Source organism: Lepisma saccharinum, chromosome 7, assembly GCF_977018435.1.
Source record: "Lepisma saccharinum chromosome 7, izLepSacc3.1, whole genome shotgun sequence".
In the NCBI taxonomy this organism is placed as follows: domain Eukaryota; kingdom Metazoa; phylum Arthropoda; class Insecta; order Zygentoma; family Lepismatidae; genus Lepisma; species Lepisma saccharinum.
Genome location: NC_139235.1, coordinates 13,367,613 through 13,383,551, shown reverse-complemented (window position 1 = coordinate 13,383,551; position 15,939 = coordinate 13,367,613). Strand labels below are relative to the sequence as shown.

At 38.2% G+C, this 15,939-nt stretch overlaps 1 protein-coding gene across 1 annotated transcript in view; it reads right to left on the bottom strand.

Annotated features, from left to right (window-relative positions):
* Positions 1 to 1,808: 1,808 nt before the first annotated feature.
* Positions 1,809 to 15,939, bottom strand: part of LOC145990101 (vitamin K-dependent protein C-like) — a 56,434-nt gene continuing 42,303 nt past the window's right edge. Inside the window, exons 5-7 of the mRNA XM_083125754.1 lie at positions 12,572 to 12,747; positions 2,646 to 2,744; positions 1,809 to 1,855 (exon numbers count right to left, since the gene is read on the bottom strand). Coding sequence (XP_082981880.1) covers positions 1,809 to 1,855; positions 2,646 to 2,744; positions 12,572 to 12,747 — 322 coding nt within the window. The remainder of the gene's footprint in view (positions 1,856 to 2,645; positions 2,745 to 12,571; positions 12,748 to 15,939) is intronic.

The window sequence follows — 15,939 nt, the reverse complement described above, 5'->3', positions numbered from 1 at the left end:
GCATCGTTTCACAAGTTAATGCCTTATTTAAACATGTATGTTGTTTTAAGAACTCATTTCCTCATATGACATAATTGTACCTTTCGGAAAAAAAAACTATTTTATGAAACAAAAAGTCGTTGTAATAGTCATTGTTACACAGCTTATTATACTTCGGCATGGAGTTGGTGATGATGCATTCCACTTCGGAAAATTCTTCCTCAACTCCGAGTTAAGGGTAAAAAATAAAATGGTATGTTGGTTTTGTTGATTTTCCTCTAATATACTCTTGCACCTAAGATATCCTGCACAGATGTCATTAGAGTAACCAATAGAATTTCTCTCAAGCAAGTAAGTTTATTTTCTTGGACTTCATGCTTACAGCAGACAGATAATAGAAATAACACAACCAACAATGGCTATCACTGATCATTAATTGTAAAATAAATATATGAAGACATACATGTATATAATGTATCTGATAAATAATGTAAGTCTTCATAAATACACTCCTCACAAGTTTGGAATATTGTTACAGGTAATAGGTGATAGGCACGGTGGCATATGTCGGCGGAAAGACGAGAGCGTCCACGAGATAGATACCATGGGTTGTTGCATTCCAAGGCCGTGTCAATCACCTATTGTTTTACGTAACAATATTGCAAACTTTTTTGTGAGGAGTGTTAATGTTACTGTAACAAATAAGTGATCGAACAAGGAGTCGGTTCCTTGACTGATTTCAATTCGAAAAAACATTTGTATGTCCGCCACAGTACAGACAGGTTTCTTCCTCTTCAAAGCCAAGCCCATTCCATTTCATCAACAATTTCTTCTTTGTATCTCAGCTACCACGTTCCGAATCGATGGGATAAGATAATCCACCCAAAACACTGACATTTTTGCTCAATTAGAAATGACGAATTGCAATAAAGCATGGATGTTCTAAATTTCGTATGCAACGACGGGCAGGTTTCTTGCCTTAGGCGTTTTCATGAAAATCCTTTCACCTTAGCATCCAGGGAAGACACAGTTGGAAACAACGTTGCCAAATTGAGCTCTTCCCCTACAATACAGATTTCAAGTTAACAATTTAGATGTCGTAAAGTAACTGTTGATAACGTTACTTTTATTGCAAAAAAGTAACTCTGTTACAGTCACACGTACTTACTTTTAAACGTATCTAGTTAGCTAGAATTCCTGAAAAAGTAACTGTTACTTATAACTAGTACAATTCTCTGTACTGATTGTATCCATCCTGTTTGATTACAACGCCACCAATCGGAAATGTTCTGAGAGCAAACCTCGGACCGCGCAAGGAGTAAAGCACTCGGTGTTTACAAAATGCAATGAGTGACACATTCTCACAACTTTTACCAACTAGGACGACGTTTACAAACAATGATGTCAGTGGCGGCTTGTAACCACACATTCGCAATTATCTCGAAAACGGCTCATTTGGACACACATGTTTACTGAAACTTTTTTGTTTCTATTATCGTGTACTTTCAACTGTGTCAGTTTGCGCTATTACTTATGATACACCCTGTATTTTAAAGGATTTTTTATGATAAATTTTAGAAAGATTCTAGTTTTTAACCACCAATTGTAAGTTTCACAATATACTCACCACACAATTGTTTACACTTCGATCTCCCATCGCACATAATTCAGAATCGTGAATATCGTATGAAGTAGCTTTGCACTCCAAATTTGACAGTACAGTCACAGGCATTCCTTTGTAATATTTGCCACTCTCGTTACCATCTAAGGAAGAAATGTTTGTTTAAAGAATGTAATTATTACTAACTTCTTTTCAGATATTCAAATATTCAGATGGCCGAAGTCACCCTGGGACTGCCCTTTTTAACTTCCAAATCTTTTACAAACAAAAAATACAATAACACCATGATAGATACAAGCATCCAAATGCATTCATTCGTACTAAATATTTCATTACGTAACACTACAATACCACACAAATTAAAATACTCGTAGTTTCCAAATCCGAAACTGCTTATGTATTCTGTTTTTATTTCAACGTACGCTGATTCTATTAATATTTACTGAAGTTCTGTTCCTGCTCATGAAGAAGTAATTTTGTTACTGCCAGCTTGTTTAAAGCTGCTGTATTTATCATACGAGGTAACATGTAGAGGTAGGGCATTCAAACAGTATGCAGAGTGAACTGACGATAGGTACAGCTACTGATTTTCTATAGTGGTCCTGGTGAAATTTCGTAGAGTATCAAATGGTGTAGTTATTGTGTATTTCGTGTCTAAAATCGAGTCTGTTGTCAATTATTTCAGTGTTTTGTATGCACGATCTTTAATATAATAGTGTTAATATATTTCAACTTAGATAATCAATTTAAAAAATGAGCTCAGATATTCTTACCAGTTATGACAGTTCCATATTACTTTCGAAATAAAATATAGAATGTAGGAACATTAATCTGTTAGCAATTAGGGAAAGTTATAGAACTACTTCAATATTTAGTTAGCTAACACCACAATTGAAACATTTTAGAGTTATTCTGTAAGGAAGATTTGTGAAGTGTAAAATATTTTTGATTTGATCAAGATCATAATTAATGTACCCAAATGACACGTTCTAGCGTTTATTTTATAAACTTTTGCGAACCGTATTAACAAAAATTGAATACTTACTGTTTTCACGAGTTCCCCAACCAAGTAACGTCGCTTTCTTCCCTTCAAACGAATGCGACATAAGCGAAGAAGAAGGCAAAGTGATGGGTTCCACCGTATCTGCATAAAAATACAATATTTTATTCATATATTCATTTAACCAACAATCTTCATCTTGGTGATTTTACAAAACTATGTAATAATACACATGTATCTAAACTTTCACAGAAATAAAAAAATAGCCGTATTTTTTTTAAAAATAAAATACTTATTGTATCAATATATTGCATATGTACGTATGTATCATATGTATTGTTGTAAGCCCGTTTTACCTGGGCTCTGAGGTCACAGGGAAGTTTCATTTAAACATTTAGGTAGAGCTTAATAATATCTGTAGCTGAACCTGCTCCGTTAGGAGGGTAGAGATATGGAAAGTTGGTGTAAAAGGTTATTCACGCTTGTTCATACCTGGTAGGTGTGTGTGATGTCTTGTCCTGATGCTTCTCGCAGACCGAATCGTGACAGTTCCAAGGTTCTATCCAGCGACCCTCAGTTCACCAAGCCAAGCGATCCCTTGCGCCTTGTAGCATGCTAGGCAGCGGTAACTCCGTGTTCCATCGTCGTAGTTAGCAGTGTAACGTGTTGTAAAGTAATCGGACTAGCTATCCATGTAGCGTCGATGAGTGTCAGAATCAAAAGAGCGCTAGCTCCGGGTAGGAGCTTGCTTTTATCATTCTAGGCGTCGAAAGGTTGTTAAACCTTTCAAACGCGGTAGATCCTGTTTAGATCCACGCGTTTGCCTTTCCAGTTCCTGGTTTTTACGGAAGTTACTAGTTAGCGCATTCTTGGGATCACTTGCTGGTCGGACAAGTTCAGGAAATAAACAAGTGTGAATATTAACATGACGAGGTTTTCTCGGTTTAATGGTCTCCATATCTCTACATTCCCCTTGTTGAAATAATCGAACCACTCTGTGATGGTCGACTACCTCGTCCGGAGTAGGTTATATTTAAAAATTATGATTTATTAACATATCAAAACTTGTAGAAAACCAATACAGTAAACCAATCACTAGAAGAATCACATCACCGTAAAAAAAAAATTGAAAGCACCAGAATAGTCATATCATCAAAATAACGTGGCACCAAATACCGTTGAGAAATTATAAAAACACGTAGAGAAAAAAAATTAAATTGTAGGTCATAGCCTCTTATAAACTCAAAAAGTACGAGCACAATTAACTAAGTCTTGAGGCATGGATAAAAATAATTACATAAGTGTGACACTGAACTAGTTTTGAGAACGATGACAACACGAGAATAAAAAAAACACATGTCAGCACAGTGTGAAGAACTGCCGTGAACCGCACGCGGTTGTATTCACTGTTGAGTTCAAAGTACACTTGGCATATAACACACGATGCTGGGGCGGAGCCTTGAGGTTAGTTGCCATGGCAACGCTGTAAACTGCATGCCGCCATAGGCTGGACGTGCTGTGCAGCTGACGATAAAAAAAAAAAGAAAGAGACGTATCTCTAATCCAATATGGGTAGCACCCATGGGCACAAACTTTGGCACTGTAATGGACATGCGTGCGTACTAATAGCGTGTGCCTTACGGTACTTGAAGTAGCTGAGCACCGGAACACTTTTAGCCGATGAAAAATAACATATGCATCATATGACGTCAGGAAACAAGAGCACAATGCACTCAGTGGGCGGGGCCTTGTCGATGTAGATCGTCATGGGAGGGCAGTCTGGAAGTCAAATTTGCAATGGCGCTTTGGGTCAACAAACGTCCTGGGTAAAGCGCTCCACATCTGGGTCGCGGCGCGGAAGATGGAAAAATCAGCCATGGGATCCAGACGGGAACGGGTCCTTGTTGGTGCTGGAACTCCACAAGATCGTTGTTGGTCTCTGCGAAGAGCCTAGGTCTGTCGCTCGATGGTACAAGCCGGTGGTCGTCATGGGTCCAGTAACATCCGTGGCGATGAAAATGAAACAAGCGCAAAAGAAGGGAAAAATTAGGAAAAGCAAAAGGTAGTGGAGCAGAGTTACAATAAGTGATGACGGGTTATAAAATCGATTGAAAAGGGACTTTCAGTTAAAACTGGTGAATTATTTTGGGGGGGAGGGGAGGTAATATCTAATCGTAGGGACGGCGAAGGGGCGTTGTTGCTTATATGATGTAGTGTTTTTAAGGGGGGAAGTAGGTGGAATAATTCCATGTTGTAAGGAAAGTTCGTCGGGGCGCAACGGGGGGGGGGGGGGAATTTGAATAGTCGGCTTAGCCGGGAATGAAATGAGAAAAGAAAGGAGAATTCAGCGATAATAGAACGAACTAAGTGATTACGAGACATTTCCTTCCGTAATATGTGTAAATGTCGTTTATAAAAACAATTGCTAGAATTTTACGTGTCTTGTGGACAAAGGTTTAAGCGCCTTCGATTCGCTGCTAATAAAAAAAAATGAAAAAGAAGTGAGAAAGAGTAAGTAATAGATTTGTGTAAGAGTTCGTTGAAAAATACAGTAGATTGTAATTTCATGGGATATGAGCTATACCATGTTGTATGCTATCAATATTTGAATTATAAAATTAAAGAGAGAGTGGGAACATTTGCCTATTTTATTATATGCTTTATTAACATATTTAGTGCATTGCAGCTTTCAAAGAAGCAGTTCGCGGTACACCTGAGCGTAAATAAAAAAAATTGCTATGGCCAAAAAGCCAATAGTTCAAGCAAGTTCTACGCAGTTCATTTGTTCTTTAAATCATTGATCTTGTTCTATCTTAGTTCATTCGTTCTTTATTTCTTTCTTTGTACTTTTTTTTTTTTTCATTTGAGCGTATATGTACCAGCAAATGGGGGAAAAAAAATATTTGCTAGTTAGAATCATAAACACACTAAGTACTTATTAGTCAAATCAGCTAAGTGATATGTTCTGACTATTACCATGCGTTTAAACGCAAATTATAAAATAACATTAAAATATCTGTAAAAAAAAATTAATTATTAGGCAAGAGATGTATTATAAATGTTCCGACGATTGAGATAGCATTCTGTAATTCTGATCTTGTTAAAAATAAAAATAACCATGTTGTATTAAAAATAAAAATGAGTTCGTTCTAACGCAGAAATGAAGTGCGAGGACGGGAAGTGGAAAGAGGGGGGAGGGGAGTCGATGAGCGTGAGAAAATGCTGAATCATGAGATGCTAGCATGTGCAATGTACGCAACGAGGAGCGAGGAGGCTAAAGCGAGTGACAACGGAGTGGTGTGTTAATGAATGTTAGTGGGGTTTTCATGGCACTAGTCGTAGCGGGCTTTGAGTCTAGAAATAGTAATAGTGTCAGTCTTTTGTTTATTCCTGCCGGCGATGTAAGTTACTTCGTAGGAATTCTCATTAACTTTGCGAAGAATAGTTCCTTTGTACTTATAAGAGGACGCAAAGGCTTTTGACACGCCTGGAGTTGGAGTGGCATCTAGAATCCATACATGTTGTCCTGGTGAGTATTGTATTTTCCTAGAAGTGCTGTCTACGTACTTTTTCTGCTGTTCGTAACGCTTGTTCAAGTTGTCATGTGCTGTCTTACGTATGGAAGTCAGGAGTTCAAGTCTCTGTGCGTTCGTCTGGGAGACATTGTCGGGGTTCGAAGGAAGGACTGCGTCAGCTAAGATCCTTGGGTTGTAGCCAAATAAAGTAAAATACGGGCTCTGGAGGGATCCAGAATGGATTGTAACGTTGTGGCTGAACGCTGCGCTAGCTAAATAGTCACACCACGAAGCTTTCTTTTCTAACACAAAGACTCTCATAACCTTCTTTAAGTAACTAAATGAACTTTCAACTAATCCATTCGTGAAATGGGCACAAGTATCTACATATTTTAGTTGTACGCCTGTAATATTAGCTAACTCTCGTAAGAGTAAACTTGAATTGGGTGTTGAACGATCTAAATAGATCGTTTCCGGGATGCCATGTACTAAAAAGACTTTCTCAACTAAAGCTGTTGCTATGTTTTGTGCATCGTGATTAGCCAAAGGAGCTGTAATTACTTACCTTGTACAACTATCGACTACTGATAGGAAATATTTGTATTTGTGCGTTTTTGAAGAGACTAAAGGACCACATACGTCAATATGGATTCGTTGGAAAGGAATTTGGGCTGGTTGAAATGTTTGCAGCGTATGCGGTTTAGAACCTTGTGGTTTCTTTGAGATCTGACAAGGGATGCAATGTCGAACCTTATCGTACACAAATTTCTTCATATTGGGGAAAAAGTAGCGCATAAGCATTAAATTATATGTCTTTTGTGCACCTTGATGACTTCCATTCATTTTGTGTGCATGAATAAGGTCGAAAACTTGATTTCTTAATGCATGGGGAATACAAAGTCTATCCCGATTACCAGTTTTGATTTTATTAGTCCTGTATAAGACTCCATTTTTGAGTACATAAGAATACGAAAGCTTTTCTAGTTTAGGGTCACTAGCTTTATCTTTGTTTTCTAATACGTCAATAATGTCTCTGAAATAGGGGTCTTTACGTTGTTCTGAACTAATATCAAAATCTGCTGCTTGTGCATGAAATACTTGATGAAAGAATAAGTCATCATCATCATCATCATCTTTCTTGTCATGATTAGTCTTGTCAAGCGGTAAACTTGCACGGGAGAGTGCATCCGCAAGTTCATTTTTACTAGCGCTGACATGCCTTATTTCGAAATCAAAATTCTGAAAATAAAGGGCTCTTCTTCCTAAAATAGAACTATGGTGTTTAGTTGAACGAAGATAGGATAAGGCTTTGTTGTCTGTGAGAACCACAAAATGTTGATTCATAAGAAAAAATTTGAAAGATTTCAATACATAATATGCACCTGCAATTTCGAGTGAAAATGTGTCAGCTCTTTTCTCTGTGTCTGTTAAGGCTCGTGAACAATAGGCACATGGATGTAAATTTCCTTCTTCATCAGGCTGTAACAAGGCTCCTCCAATGCCAATTCCGCTCGCATCAATGTATACATATGAGGGGCGTTTAGGGTCATAAGGGCGGAGGATAGGGGCGGACGTGATCATTTCTTTCAGTGTTTCGAAGCTTTTCTGGTGTTCATCAGTCCATTGAAACTTAACATTCTTTTTAAGAAGCTTAAATAAACATTCTGTTGGTCCTGCAAAACCTTGCACAAATCGTCGAATGAAATTTACAAGTCCTAGAAAACTACGAAGCTTGCGTTTGGTGGTAGGGGTGGGATATTCCAAAATAGCTTTAAGAATGTGTTCTGAAATCTTAACTCCCTTTTGAGATACCAAGTTACCAAGGACTTTTACTTCGGTAAAAGCTAGCCTACACTTAGAGGGTGATAATTTAAGGGATGCTGTTCGTAACTTTTGAAACACTCTGTCCAGTATGTTAAGCATGTGTGGGAGATTTGAACTGTAAATAATAATATCATCAGTGTAAACAGAAAGTTCTGAACTGTCTATTCCGCTAAGGACAAGTTCGCTTACGCGATTCATTACACCGGGGGATGTTTTCAATCCCTGGCATAACCTAGCATATCTAAAACTACCAAGATTGTTAATAGAAAAGGCGGTAATGTCTTTAGAACGTTCTGTTAATGCAACCTGAAAAAATGCACTGGACATATCTAAAATTGAGTAATATTTCTTTCCAGCCATCTCTGTCATGATGGTTTTTATGTCTGGGGATTGTAAGGAAATCGGAGCTATTATTCTGTTAAGGTCGCGGAGGTCAGAGATAAAACGGTAAGTCCCATTGGGTTTCTTAACTAATAGGACTGGGTGTCGATAGGGACTCCCTTCACAGCGTTCTATAACACCTTGGTCTAGTAATTTCTGAACTTCCTGTTTCATGGGTTCTCGGTAATGAAAAGGAATAGGGTAGGTTTTGGCATACACTGGGGTGTCATCTGTCAGTTTGATATCGTATTCCAAAACATTAGTTGTCGTCAATTTATCCCCTGGCCAGAGAAAAATATCTGCATACGTGTATGCGAGCTTTAGGATTTTTTCTCTTTCTTCTCGGGGAATATCAGGGTTAACTGTGAGGAGGGAGGGGTCAAATTTCTTTTGACTTTCACTGATTTGTTGCTTCACTGTACTATTTTCATTACAAGAGTATGAAAATGCGACATCTTCGTTTTTATGTTCCCAAACGGAAGTAACATCAGTTAAAATTTCACAGGTCGATATTTCGCCTAATATTGTGTCACTTTCCAAAGTGATTGTGGTTTCCGTAGGGTTGTGTATGTGAATGACAGGTGACTGCGGGTTTACTGCAGCATTGGGAAGGACTACTGGATGCTGGGCCATAAGGGAAGCAGATGGAGTAAAAAGTACAGGCTTAGGGGTGTTAGGTGTCGTAGCGGTAATGTTCAAATTGATATAAGTCTTGGATCGTGGACTTAACTGAACTGTGTTTGAAAGGGTAGCTTTTCCCTCATACACATTTACATTCTCAATTTGAGTGAATATGTCATGGGACAGCTGATGAGTCTTGTACTTTGATCTTAAAATACTATAATTAGGAGTACGTCCTAAATGACAAAGAGTTATTGTATTGTCTTTTAATGACATTTCGCACCTCTGCGTTCGTAAAAAGTCATTTCCTAAAAGGGGAGGGACGTTATTTGAATCTACTATTCTAAATGGGTGCGAATATTTACGCTTTCCAATTATGATTGGAAGAACTACAATTTCAGACACACTCAGTTTCGATCCGGACACACCTTGGATTGTGGATTGTACCTTGTATGTTTTTCTTTCAGTAGGGAGAAGGTGGGAAGGATAAATTGAGATTTGGGAACCCACGTCAATAAGTAAATCTACCTGTTTGCCTTGTAGGCTACTATTAATAAAGTATAGGCCATTTCTCTCAATTATAGGAACATTATCTAATCTGGTATTATCTTCGATTTCGTTCCTGCAAGTCGAAGACGATTTTAGTTTAAAACACTGTCTCGTTGTGGCTTGTAAAAGCAGTTGTCGCTCTCGTGATTATAACGACCACAGAACTTACAGGCTGAGGTATTTGCATCGTCGCGATTAGCCTGATCTCGACGTTGAAACCTCTTGTTACCATTACTTCTGAACTGGCCTCTTGAGTTCGATCTATAATTACCTCTGTGATTAGCTCTAGAATTATTATTATTTCTGTATGAAGAGGACTTATTATTCCCCTTGTTGAAACCTCTGTTATGTGCGTTTTGATTAGCCGTTTTCGCAAATTCCAGCACATTTGAGCAAAGATTGAAGAGAGAATTTGCATTCATCTCTTCGTTCGAGTGCAGAGTTAAGGTCGAGATTTGTGACGAAAGTTTGTTTATTTCGTCACCAGAGGTAGCACTTGGAGCGTGTTCTACTCTGGGTACGGCTGGTGTCGCCGCGCAGCGGGCACTATTAGAACTCGGTATATGATACATTCCTTGATACACTGTGTGGGAACTATTTACGAGAGCCGGGTTGGACTGTAGACTTTGGACTTGATGTGTCAATGGTGGGAGAGAAGGAGATGAACACTGGTTGTATGACACAAACTGCTGAGCTGGGTTGTGAGAATGACTGGGGAGGGGGGAATAGACCTGTGCATGCGAACAGCTGTGAAGTGGTGACGGGGTGAATGTCTGGGGTAAGCTTGCCTGTGCAATGGCCTGATCTATTTCCAATTTCTCTTCCAACATACGGGAATTAATTAATGACTGCTGGCGTTCGAAATTCTGTAGGTGGGCAATTAATTCTTCTGTTCTAGCAAAATGCTTGTTGGTTAAACAGCCAATGTATTTGGCTCGCAGTCCCGTGATGATGTAAGAGAGTGTTTGTTCTTCAGTGGCGTTCGGGAAGTATTGCTGGACTAATGCCTTTTTAGCAATAACGTAGGTGTGAATGGGCTCGGTTACCACTTGTTTTCTCTGGAGAATTATCTGTACAGGATCTGCTGACAAGTATGATCCCTTAAATAGCGTACTTAGCTCGTCTTTGATATAGGTGTATGTCAAGTCTACAAAATTGGGTCGTTTCTGTATGTCATGAAAATAAGTTAAAGCGGTGTCCGTCAAAAATAAAGGTAGCATCTCTTTACGCTTAGCTTCCGACCATCCTGCGGCGTGTGCTACATTTTGAAACTTAAGGAAAAATGAGTCAATGTGCTTAGGGTCATTTCCGCTAAATGGTGCCGGGTATAATGCAGTTGGAATTGAGGTGGCCATGTTAGTCGTGGGAATTTGTACAGTTAAGTGATCAGAGTTATTAGTACCTTTAGAGGGAGTAGGAACTTCACCTGGGGTACTTGCTAAGGGCTGGGGTTGGTTTTTGTTGGGTGTTTCCAGTCCAAGGACAAATTGAGGGTAATTTCTATTAGCAGACCTTAACCGTGTTAGTGGAGGGGAGGGAATTGGGGATAAAGGTCGTGAATTTATTGGATTTGCCGTGATTGCAGTTGCTAACTCTATGATTTGGTCGAGGGAGGAATCTAGGTGTTCGTGCAACGCTATCTGTGACGTATTCATAAACGAAGGTTCGTCGTGCTGACCAAAGAACAAATGAAAGTATGGGTATACAGTTATTTATGTCATTAATATATCGCTGGTTAAATAAATATAAGCAAGTGTTCTCATTCCTGTGTGAATGATGCTTGAATACATGTTATGCAGAAGAACTAGATTTTTGTTGAAAAAGGGGGGGGCTCGGCATAAAAGAAAAAGAGGGGTTGTTTTCCATAGGGTAATACACAAAATTGTCACTGGGTCTGACGCATCTTAAGCGTACTGTGGGAGTATGAATTGGAATTACTAAAAATTTACTTTAAAAATGCTCCCAAAGTGGGAGGGAGGGGGGGAGGGAGACTAATTTAATGTAAAGCAATTCGTACAGGAGGGTACTTAATTGCAAAAAAGGGCCTGAAGCACCTCCACCATGTTGTAAGCCCGTTTTACCTGGGCTCTGAGGTCACAGGGAAGTTTCATTTAAACATTTAGGTAGAGCTTAATAATATCTGTAGCTGAACCTGCTCCGTTAGGAGGGTAGAGATATGGAAAGTTGGTGTAAAAGGTTATTCACGCTTGTTCATACCTGGTAGGTGTGTGTGATGTCTTGTCCTGATGCTTCTCGCAGACCGAATCGTGACAGTTCCAAGGTTCTATCCAGCGACCCTCAGTTCACCAAGCCAAGCGATCCCTTGCGCCTTGTAGCATGCTAGGCAGCGGTAACTCCGTGTTCCATCGTCGTAGTTAGCAGTGTAACGTGTTGTAAAGTAATCGGACTAGCTATCCATGTAGCGTCGATGAGTGTCAGAATCAAAAGAGCGCTAGCTCCGGGTAGGAGCTTGCTTTTATCATTCTAGGCGTCGAAAGGTTGTTAAACCTTTCAAACGCGGTAGATCCTGTTTAGATCCACGCGTTTGCCTTTCCAGTTCCTGGTTTTTACGGAAGTTACTAGTTAGCGCATTCTTGGGATCACTCGCTGGTCGGACAAGTTCAGGAAATAAACAAGTGTGAATATTAACATGACGAGGTTTTCTCGGTTTAATGGTCTCCATATCTCTACAGTATGTACAAATTTATGTATATATTTCTGAGCCACTAAATCAAATTGTTACATCCCAAATCTAGTCCTGAGGTGAAGACCCAGGGAACAATAACTCTTGGAGGCATTGGGTATCGAATCGGTTCCCACTTTAAACTGTAGGTCCAGACCCGATTAGCCTTACTGTGCATAAAGTGGACTTAAAACACCAACTCAACAACAACAACTTAACGAATGACCAGTCCAACCTTGTCTACATGCATATAGACTAATGATTCAACTTCAGTTCCATTGAGAGGAACATTTTTTCATCATTTCATGTGTAGGGGTTGTTTAGGTAAAGGCCTTCATTTATGTTAAACACTATTTCAGCCATTACAATGTTCAATTTAAATTTGTATTCGTTATTACCTGAGAAAGAAACCGAGTGCTTGAGCTTAACCAGTGCAATATCATTCGCAGTGTGAGAACGGTGCGAGTAACTTGGGTGGATCACCACTTCCGAAGCATCTATTTCTATTTGCTTAGGATCGTCCTTGTTGTAGAGGTACAATGAACCAAGGTACACTGTTACCTTGTCTCCATCTCTGAAAGTAGAACAAAATGTGTAATATATATCTAATACTACATGTTTAGATGACTGCTGTATCAAATTTTTAAATGCACCAAGTACCTTTGTTGGGGATATAGAAGAAGAATGAAGAGGAAGATTTCAGGTCAAGGTCCAAAGTGGGTTGTAGCGTCATGGATGGTCATATCTCTAAGGATTTACGGGTGTCTATGATACCTAGAGCTAGGATTTTTATGACCTAAGAATCACCAAAATATGCAAAATAAAATATGCTCTTATGATCTAAAATTTTAAAAAATATGCACTATAATTTGAAAAATATGCCCTTATAACTGGACTGTGTCAAACATCAAAATCTAAATGCTGAGATATTTTCACATACGTACTATTTTTAGTTTTTAGGAACGATAGGTATGCATAGTCTGCACAATGAATCCAATGAGAATGGGATGAGACTAATGGAATTTGCAGTAAGTAAGAACATGATAATTAGCTCCACTATTTTCCCACATAAAGATGTACACAAAAGAACATGGATATCACCGGATGATTAAACATTTAATCAAATTGACCATGTCCTAATAGATAAAAGATTCGCCACAAACATATTAGATGTAAGAACCATGCGAGGAGCACATTGTGGATCGGATCATCACCTAGTAACAATCAAATATAGATGCAGAATGAACAAAAATAAACTAAGTAAAAATAGTAGGCAGGACAAATACAAGACTGAGGGATTATATCAAGAAGAAAAAACTAACTAATACAGAGGAGTTATAAAGCAAAAAAATGCAAATAAACCCAATAATACCAGGAGACTTTATAGAAGAAATGTGGGAAAAAGTGAGGGAGAATGTAACAACAACAGCGAGAGATCCTAGGATATCAAGCGAAACCAAAACAACAGGAATGGTTTGATACTGAATGTAAGGAAGCGATTGAATTTAGGAATAGAAAATACATGGAATACCAGGATAGACCAACTAGAGGAAGAGAAGAAGTGTATAAAGAAGCAAGAAGGGCAGCGGATAAAATTTGTAGAAAGAAGAAACGGAAATATATAAATGATAACCTGAGACAGATAGAAGAAAATTTTAAGGCAAATAATATAAAACAAGCTTTTAGAAAAGTTAGATCCTTCAAAGAAGGATACAAACCAAGAACAGAACTAATCCGCAAAAGTTAGGGAGAAATAGTAAGTGAAAGACAGGAGATTATGCAAGTATGGAAAGACTATTTTGAACAGCTACTAAACCCACCCCTGAACGTAGAAGATAATGTAATAGAAATACAGATAAATAGAGAACAGCAGCAAGGTAATATAGAAGTACAAATCGAACCACCAACAGAAGAAGAACTTAAGAAAGTAATGGACAGACAGAAAAGGAATAAGGCACCGGGAAGAGATGGAATACCCAGTGAACTACTAAAAAAAGGAGGACCGGAATTAATAAAGGAAATATGCCAGTTGATATATAAAATATGGGAAGAAGAACATATGCCGGAAGAAAGGAAGAATAGTATTATATGCCCTATATATAAAAAAGGGGATAAGCTAACATGTAACAACTACAGAGGTATATTACTTCTATCAACAACATATAAAATATTATCAGGACTTCTTAAAGAGAGATTGGAACCCTTGGCGGAAAAATGCATAGGAGAATACCAAGCAGGTTTTCGTATAGGAAGATCAACAACAGATCAGATTTACACATTAAGACAGATTACTGAGAGATGCTGGGAATACAATGTGGATCTATATATGATTTTTATAGATTTTAAACAGGCATATGATAGTGTACTGAGTGGCAATTGGAAAACATACTACGGACATTTAAAATACCAGAAAAACTGATTAAACTGATTAGTCAGACAATGACAGGAACCAAAAGCCAAATTAAAATACAGAACGAACTCACAGAAGACATACTAGTGAACCAGGGATTGAAACAAGGTGACGGACTTGATCCTTTACTTTTCAATATGGTTTTAGAATATATAAGACAAACTAATATAGACAGAAATAGCACTATAGTATATAAAACCACTCAGATAATGGCTTACGCAGACGACGTAATTATCATTTCAAGAACAATGGCTGCAGCAGAAGAAACATATACTCAATTTAAAAATGCAGCTAAAACAGTTGGCCTACAAATAAACTTAAATATAACAAAAATGATGATCCAGAGTCGAAAGACCAAGGCATATGATGCAAGAAAAACAATATCAGTAGGTATTGACGATATTGACCTAGTAGAAGAATTTGTATATTTGGGAGCAAAAATACATAAAGATGGAAATGAAAGCTATGAAATCAAAAGGAGAATAAATCAGGGAAACAAAGTTTATTTTCCCTATTGCCGATATTCAAAACCAGGGAAGTACACAGAGTAACTAAGGTTAAACTATATAAATCTATAATCAGACCAACATTCTACTATGGAAGCGAGAGCTGGACGTTCAATAAGAAATCCGAGATGGACATGGATGCTTTTGAAAGGAATATTATGAGAAGAATAGGGGGACCAGTAAGAGACAGAGATGGATGGAGACTAAGATATAACAATGAATTGTACCATCTATACAAGGAATTATGTATATCCCACTTTATTAAATTTAAAAGACTAGAGTGGGCAGGACATGTCCAAAGAATGGATGCACATCTCATACCAAAGATGGTGGCTTATAGTACAATATGAGGTAGAAGATCTGTAGGGAAACCCAGGAGAAGATGGATGGAGGCGGTGGAGGAAGATGTGAAAGGAATGTTAGGAATGAGAAATTGGAGGAGGAAAGCATTGGACAGAGAAGCATGGAGGGGCTCTATTATGGAGGCCAGGGCTCGATATCGGGCTGCAGCGCCATAGGAGAAGAAGAAGACTATTTTTAGTTCACTTTATGGTCCTGAGTTGCAATGCACAATGAATACTTTCTCTACATTTTCAAATAAAAATGAAAGATTTTGCCACAGATAAAAAAATATCGAGTAAATATGGGAGTAAGAACAAATCCACTTCGAAAAAGACGGTATATTTCTTTAAAATGCAAACGTATGCTGAATATGACCAAAAATCAATCAAAATATGCTATATCACGCTAAAATGGCCAAATATGCCCTTTAAAAGCGCCTTAACTTAGTTTCTTCATAATATGAATTTCTATATGTTTAAGGAACACATCACCCTTACCAAAAAAATGC